Source organism: Nothoprocta perdicaria, unplaced genomic scaffold (genome assembly GCF_003342845.1).
Source record: "Nothoprocta perdicaria isolate Ctin4 unplaced genomic scaffold, notPer1 scaffold_479, whole genome shotgun sequence".
NCBI lineage: Eukaryota > Metazoa > Chordata > Aves > Tinamiformes > Tinamidae > Nothoprocta > Nothoprocta perdicaria.
This window is the reverse complement of record NW_020455731.1, coordinates 122,498-130,809: the sequence shown is the minus strand read 5'-3', so window position 1 is coordinate 130,809 and position 8,312 is coordinate 122,498. Positions and strand designations below refer to the sequence as shown.

The 8,312-nt window shown below is 49.1% G+C and overlaps 1 protein-coding gene across 1 annotated transcript in view; it reads right to left on the bottom strand.

Moving 5' to 3' along the window:
• Nucleotides 1-2,496: 2,496 nt before the first annotated feature.
• Nucleotides 2,497-8,312, bottom strand: part of SCRIB (scribbled planar cell polarity protein) — a 75,925-nt gene continuing 70,109 nt past the window's right edge. The window contains exons 39-40 of the mRNA XM_026047111.1: nt 6,652-6,703; nt 2,497-2,944 (exon numbers count right to left, since the gene is read on the bottom strand). Coding sequence (XP_025902896.1) covers nt 2,784-2,944; nt 6,652-6,703 — 213 coding nt within the window. The 3' untranslated portion in view covers nt 2,497-2,783. The remainder of the gene's footprint in view (nt 2,945-6,651; nt 6,704-8,312) is intronic.

Genomic DNA, 8,312 nt, shown 5'->3' with positions numbered 1-8,312 from the left:
CTGGTGCATGGATGGCCCTGGATGAAAGCTTTTAGCCCCGTCCCGTGCGGTATGGTGAAACGCTGAGCCCGCGCAGCCCCACGCCCGACCTCGCCGGTGGTACCGGGCAGCGAGGCCGCGGCCTCCTGCCTCCGCTGGCAGAGCCTGGGCACCTCGAGCACCGCAGCCCTTGGCCCCACGCGACGCTCGGAACCCTCCTGCTGACGGAGGGCTCGCTGCAGCTACTGCCAGCACTTGTCCTAGCGGTGTCTCCTACGGAAAGGATGACTTTGGTCATTCCCAAATTTGCGCCCTCTCTTTCCTCACTCTATGGCTTCTGCAGAGTATCAGCAGCAAGTGCAGGAGCAAAAACCTCTATCTGCCCAGACCAATTAATCTGTTGTTTCCAAAATACAGAGTCCTTTTCACACTGAGTGAATATGCGCACAGTAATTACCATTTTGGGTCCTCCTCCTCCCTACACAGATTCCATAGTTTAATTTTAGCTTCAGAAAAAAAAGGAGATGAACAGCAGATGCACTACAGGACTTTCAGATAGGGCTGCCCAAGTGGCACAAGCTCATGCTTATATTCCTGGAGCTAGCACTAATTTATGTCATTATTTATTATAGCACACAGAACCAGTAAAATTCACTGGTATGTTTGCTTGATTATAGGTTGACTGATAATCAGGACCAGAGTGCTGGTGTAGAAACTGCAGACGCTCACAYAGGGCAAACTGCATTAACTACAGGCTCTAAAATGTAAAGTAAACTTTATTATCCTTGAACCACAAAATAGATTTCTTTGGTTGTACAAATTTCACTAGTTACAGTCTTGATGCGCTAATTTTCCCTCAGAGTCTCTCAGGAGAGAATGGGAGAGAACCCAGAGCCTGGCACCAGGTACCGCAAAGGGAAAGGAAAGAAAAATCACAAGTTAGTCACCAAAACCAATCCAGGATTGTTTCCAAAATTGCTCTTGTTAAAAAGCAAATGCTAAAATTAGATTTAAAAAGGAAAGCTCAACTTGCTGATGATGGAAGCAGCCATAGCTGCAGCTTGAGATTATCAGAATTCCCCCTTCAAAGCCCTGCAAAATTAAAACATACAAAGTCAGTTAAAATGATCCACTGGATTTTGGCGTGAAGGGAGATTCCCAACTAAACGAACTGCATCCAGTCATTCAGCAAATACACAAGCAGAAGTGCCTGCCACTGCCGAGCCACGTCCAGTCACTGCGAGGCCTCGGGTGCAGCTCTGGTCTTGCTGCTGGAGGCTTCAGCAGAGAGCACCGGTGCATCAGGGTAGGCAGCTCAGGCCCCTGCCAAGGCCATTTGCCCTTCTCWCTTCTGCTGGAGGCATTAAAAAATAATAGTAAAAAGGACCTTTACTTCAGTAGCGGGCAGTAGAGCAGGAGAGACCGATTTCAGAACAGAGCTATAAGCAGTGTCCGTCTCCTCCACATTTTGCAAAATTCCCTCCAAGCCGAATCTGTTCTAAGGCCTTGTTTCACGAAGGAAAACACCAACTCACACCCCTGCTCCCGTATTTTTCTTGCACGGGCAAGCACGTATTYGCCCTGTTCTGCATGGCAAGACACTGCACAAAGCCCGTGTGCCGGCAGGGCGAGCTGGGCTGCGCAGTTATTGCGGGCAGAGGCCAGACCCGTCCTCCGCAGGGCTCCCTGCCTCCTCCGTRCCGCGGCTCGCCTCGGTGCTGGCGGGCAGTGCAGTGGATCCACCCACGAGTGTCCTCCTACCTGTAAGACCCCGTTACTCCTAACTTAACCCGAGCAACGTCATCTACCTTTCCCCATTTTTCTGAATCCTACCCCACTACCTTATCTGCTGTTTACACCTCCTACCTCTGCCACCATATCCTAACACCCAACTATGCTGTCCCCTATTGCTGTCACACATGCACACTGCTATTTTCTCACTACGGCTTTTCAGCTTGTTCCTCTTTCCGCCCCGGATCACCAACTCGGTCGTGATGCTGACAGAAGACAGACCCGCTTCCCCTGGCGCGCGCGCGGCACCGTGTCGAGTGGCCAACACCTCGCGGGACACGCGGTCACGGGCGCCTCTCGGTGCCCGTCTCCCAAAGGGCAGCTCCCGGGCGGCCAGGGCTGCTCGCAGAGGTAAGTGGAAGGGAGCCAGTGCTTCCTGGAGCCGGCAGCGGCTCCCGCTCCTCAGGCTCTTCCTGAGCACACGGCTGTCAGTGTCAGAGGGAGGCACTTCACTGGTTTGGTTGGTTTTTTCCTTTGCCTCAAAGCTACCGACTTCCACTTGCTCCCGGGAGACACGGAGGTGACGCTGGGTGCGGGAGGTGGAAGGAGGCGCCTCTTGGCAAAAGACCGGAAATTAAATAGCAGTACAGGCTGGAACTCCCTTCAAATCCACACTAGAACAGAAGCTCCCCTAGTAATCATCAAAAATCCAAGCTGAGGAACAACCCCCGGAGCGCCCACACTCTCACGCGTCTGCTCTCCCCGTCCTACCCCCCGCCCCCCTCACACAATATTTACAGGCTAAGGAACTGCAGCTCCTGCCGTCCTGCCCACACCTCCTCTCCGTTGGCTTTCCGTAAGTCTAGTGTTGTCCCACTTGGCTTAGGACGTGCCCCGCTGTGCTTCGGGGCGAAGAAAGAGGGCGCTTCACAGCCTTGAAGGAAGTCAGTTAACCGAGATGCTCCCCCGGCGCGCAGGAGGCGGCTGCGGGGCCGTCCCGCGCTGTCCCCAGAGCGCAGGGAGCCCAGGAGCCCCGTGTGGGGCCGTCCCACTGGCCAGGTGCCGCAGGTCCTCTACGTGGGGACAGCAGCCTCCAGGCTGCGCCGGCTGTGTCGCAGTTTGCGCTTGCTGCTGTACAGGGCCATTTCTTCAAGGGCTGACGCGGCTGGTGTTGGTGAGTCGTGTGTTAGTAACGTGTCCTCGTCCTCTTGCTGCCCGTCCTGCTCCTGGAGAACTGTGTGGACACAAAAGGTTCAGGTTTTAGCAGAAAGTGCTAGTGAGGTGCAGAGCTGTTGCAGCAGATCTAGGCRCAGAGGTAAAACCCTGCGTTGCCTCAAATACAACACCCAAATCTTTAAGATTAAGATGGCATTTAAGCCAATCCTGTGCTGGTGTTTTCAGGTGTAGTGCATGTACTGATGTTATGGATTTTGAGAAGGAATTCACGTGCCTGAGAAGACTTCTCTCCCCAGCACTCCGGCAACACTCGGGAAGTGCCCAGCCTTAGGAAAACCAGGGATCCTGACAGGCCCCAGGCGCCTCCTCGTGCTCCGAGTGCTGGTGCAGCGCTCAGTACTGAGCGCTGAGCACTGAAGGCAACGAGAGCAGCTGCACGGTGCGGGTAGCCGAAGAGGTGCGGGTAGCCTCGGTCTCGCTTCGTGTGCAAGTTACACAGCTAAGTCTTTCTTTGTACATTCTGAACTTCACTCGTGTCTAAGGAATTCACCAGAACAGGACACCCTGTCAGGGCAGCCCTTCTGTTAGCTCTGTATCAGGCCCTGTGGGCACGTGTACGGCTGCTGAAATACCCTGCGGTTACAGGGGCTTTTGCCTTGCCAAAGGAAACGAGTGCGACTTGTCCCAGGAGCTCTGACAAGTGCCTGGAAAATCTACCAGTTGCAGTAGTTGGACCTGAGCGATGCCTGTGAGATACTTGGAACCAAGTATCCATTAAAGAAGGCAAGAAGGAAAAAGCTCCATTAAAATCACACTTTTTTTTTTTTCTCCTCAAACATCAATTGGCTCCTCAGAAGCTCTTCTCCACATTTTTTTTTTAATTTAATACAGAATCTCCAATAAAAAAACATCTCTGAAGATATATCTGAGCAGAGATGCAGTCTGCTGAGTTGTACATGGGGGCCCTCCTTCCGAGCTAGAACCAGGCTCCAAAACACCTTCCTCATTACAGGACGCAAGCAGGACTATTTGCTATAGCCCACRATTGCTCCTGTAGTGTAACCAGTTGTTTGAAAAGACCTCAGGACCACATGAAAGTAGATGACAAATCTGGCATCTTGAAAGGATACTAAAATTGATTAAGATGATGACTGACTTCCAGACAGGGCAAACCAGTAGAAAAGAAAGGCATACATGGACATGCAGATAAAAACAGATCTGGGACGGGGGAGATCAAGACAGTTTTCAGCGAGGGCGGGCATGCCTCTGAAACCCACTGGAAGTGGCAAACATGCAGGGCAGCGGGATCCCAAAGCAGCACCTGGATGTTGCAGAGAACCTTCATGTTCCTCAGCTAAAGCTCCTAACAAAAACAGGCTGCCATGGGATAAGATAACATGGCTCTCCGCAGATTAATAAGTAATTAAAACACAGAAAAGGTGTAGGAAGAAACTTCTGGAGCAATTTGTTATGTGTAGCACAGTCCATGTTTGGTATATAATGAGTGACAGAAGTGAAGGTGCCAGTGGCTCCAAGTCGTGCATCTGGGCAGACAAATGAACATTACCACAGAAGAAGTTCATTAGGATTTTACAGAGCTGACTCGGCAATTACAAGGTCTTTGGAATTTACTATAAATGTATATAGATTCAAGAAAGCAGTGAACAAATGAACTCTGGAATTAACAGCTTCAGGTTTAAAAGTGCTGTAACACAAACTGTTGTAGTCTCAGGCAGTATTCTGGAAAGAACCACTATTTGCTTATCTTGTATGCTCTGTTCTTGGCATCCCCAGTCTAATACCAGACACAAATACTGGGCTAGCCTGGATCTACTAAGCTCTCTTCTTATGTTATTGGATGAAACTCGAGCTCAGTAAACTAATGTAATTAGTAAGGTAATCCTAATGTAATGTAAAAGTAATGTAATCCTAACTGCATATGAAATAGAACATCCTTAAAATAAGATGGCAAATCCAGGGGTGCTTTACGCTAATACCTTCCTGTAGCAAGCAGCAAGATATCCTTGGAGTTTCTGTTATAGCAGTTTTCTAACAAAAAGGTGAGGACTGCTAATGAGTTCACCCTGTGGCCAAAAGCCAAAGTTTCATCATCAGGGACAATTTTGATTAAAACCCTGATGTGGTAAAGGGATTCCGAGTAGGAATGTCACAACAATTTTAACAATTAGGCAGTATTAAAGCTATATTAAAGTCACATACAAGGGAAGTGCTCAATAGGAGTCCTGAATTCCTCAAAGCTTAGCAAGCATATACAGGACAAGCTGTACAATTCAAGAAACATTAATTCACATTTAGCGTTATTAAAGGGATGGGGACACAACGGTCTGYGGTGCAGACTCTAACACGTATCGTAATGACTTGATTTACATCCAATTAGCTGTGGCACAGAGCAGAACTTTGTACCCTGGCGACTATGAAGGACGATACCTGGACCTAGCTCTGTAGAAACTGGTGCTTGAGGTGCCGGGAGCTGCCCATGACCCTGGTATTTGGGGGTGGGAAGGACTGAAACTTGAAAGCCTTGTCCTATATCAAAATAGCCTGGCTGCATCTCAACCCCTTATCTGAATTTTGGACAAAATGCATGCCTTTTGATGCCTCACACATCACAGCCTCAAACAGKGGTGTCTAAGGTTTACCTAGCCTACAGACTAGGTCAAAAGTTCTTAATAGAACATCGTGGTCTTTTTATTTTTACCATCTGAGAGTGACTTTTATTCTCTTTGAGGACTGATGGAYGATAGGATGGATGAAGTCCCTGTGCAGGGGCTGATTCATTCCTGATGCTTCCACATTCCTTGGTTATGCAGACTGACTGAACAGGCCATCTCAGAAAAGAAACCCATGGCTGAGACAATTACACAGACAGGTGGACGTGACCCTATTCACATGAAAATGGGCTGTGGTACCTCCTGCTAGGAATGGCCAACACAAGGATCACCTGTCTGGAGCGCAACCTTTACCAAGGACATTTACCAAGACAAAACCGRGAGAAACAGTTTCTTGTACACATTGAAGGTGTGTGTGGGGAATAGCTGCCAGACAGGCAGAAAAAAAACAGCATTGGCTGTTGAAAGAAATGAAACTACCATTAAGGAGCAGGCCCTGCTGAGCTCCACGCTACTGTAACCACCACCCAGAGAGAAGCAGGAGGCAGTCTGAGCTGCTTGTATTATTATACTTGGAGACACAAAGACACAGCAGCCAGCACGGCCTGAGCAAAGATTTCAATACTGTTCATTTAGGCTCCCTCCCTGCCACACAGGTTCAYGAGGTCAGGCTTAGCAAAGCTCCCGGGCACTCAAGCGTCCAAACGCTCTGAAGTCCTAAACCAGGGGCAATTTATCTGCCATTACCCTCTGCTAGAGCAAAGGATCTCCCTGCCTGCAGCAGGGCTCTGGGCAGACCCTGCACAACGTGTGTTGTTCACCTAACGCGGATGCCAGAGGCCAAGTCCTCCCGCCACGTTCTGCCCACTCTTTGCTCCAGAACAAAAAGCAGGAAGGAAGAAGGCATGCTCGTCACACAGCACCCCAGCAAGTTAGTCACCACTGAAGCACAATGCGGAAATCCTACCCAGAACTCAGTGCGCAAGTTTGGAGCGGTCATTCTAGAAAATGGGAAAAAACAACATTGCCTCAAGCAGCAAGAAACTGGTGTCCTCATTGCTGATTCCACGGGCAGGCAAAGGGGACCCTCCAGAACCGCTATGGGAAGCACGTGGTTGCTTGGCCATCAACTTACCTGAGTTATTTCTGTCGTCTACATATCTGTGATCATCAGCTGCATCAGGTGACTGGAAAAGAGCAAAACAAATGAGCGTCTGTGTCCGTGACAGCAGTGCCAGGTGACTGCCCGGCCTCCAGCCTCCCACCACGCTAGAGGGAACCTTCGCCCTCCAAGCCCTGGCGACACCGCAGCTGTGGCGCACACCCGGGCAACGCGCAGGACAGCACACTGAGCCTTGAAGGTCAAGTGAGGCAGCCTGCTGCTCGAACTGCAGCCCAGCACAGTTGTCCTCCTGGCACTTTTGGGTGGGCTGGGAGGGTACACGAAGGAAGGGGCAGGAAAAGCAACAAGCATACAGAAGAAGGGGAGCAGAAACATGAGAGCCGGGACATGAGAACTCCACACTTCTTTGACAGTCCTGGACCCTAGTTCTGCACGTGCAGTTTCCAGGTCTAGCCTCCCAGACTGGTGCATTTTCGGTATTTGGGTGCGTAGAGAACTCACATGCACTTAGAGCCTACCAGAGAGACGACATCTTAAGAGAGATTCAGAGAGAAGGCTGAAGTGGTAATTAGGAAACTCCACCAATTTCTGCTAACTTGGAAGCCTTCACAAACTGAAGACTATTCTCAACAACCACAGCTGTCTGTAGTTCATCAGACTAGAGTTTTAACACCATTAAACAACAACTTTGGTCATGGTCATGAACTTGAGGTGGCTTGAGAATCAGCACTACTGTGGGGACAGGCATAAATGTCCCATGTTCTTGTGGCAGGTCAAACTACTCTATTAAGGTTCTCTGTTTACCACAACAATGACTGCATTTATTTCTTGTACCATTCAGGTTTGCACACAGTATTTATGCTGAGGAGCTAAATGCTTCTCTGGGCTATACAAATACAGGGACAGGATTTCAGAAGACCTCAGTTCCAAACCTAATAATGCCAAACTATTTTGAAAGTTCTGGTCACTACTGAGCAACATCTGTTTGTTTGGGATCTTCTCCTTACTCAGCTCAAGGGTAATCTTTAATTGCAGGATAAAAGATTAGGGCTCTGTGGGCTTATATGGAAAGCACTGCAGAAGTTTCACAGCTGTGAGAAGTCAAGACACAGGCATTTCCATATAAACTTTGTCTATTTTGTGCAAACCAGCAAGGCAAAGAAGGGGAGATGATCTCAGACCGTTTAGTCCCTTAGAAATAAAGCAATGGCACAGTAAGAGCCACGCTCTTCATGAGGAGCAGAGAGCAGAGCACAGGGGACAGTGATGATTTCGGCATGTACTGCTGAGGAGCTGAAGCAGGTTAAAGCCTAATGCGGCAAAGCTGCTGGCTCTCCATGCAAAACACAAACGTGGCCCCAGGTATCTAACATTGCCCCTTCATTGTCTTCGTAGTTAAAAAGGAAAAAGAAAAGTATTATGAATGCATAGCGTCTGCTCAGATCCACTGTCACAAATGCAATCAGTTAATGACAGACCCAGACAAATAAGAGGTTTATCACGGGAATGAGCAGGACCTTAAATGCTGTTCATGAAATGAAATGAGTTTTTCCCAAAAGAACCTGGCTAAGGTGCTCGTCCCACAGCTTTGTGACTGCTCTCCTCACACAACTACTCATAATTCATCTACAGCAGAGTTAAAACAACTGGAGTTGTCAGCACAGCTCTTTCTT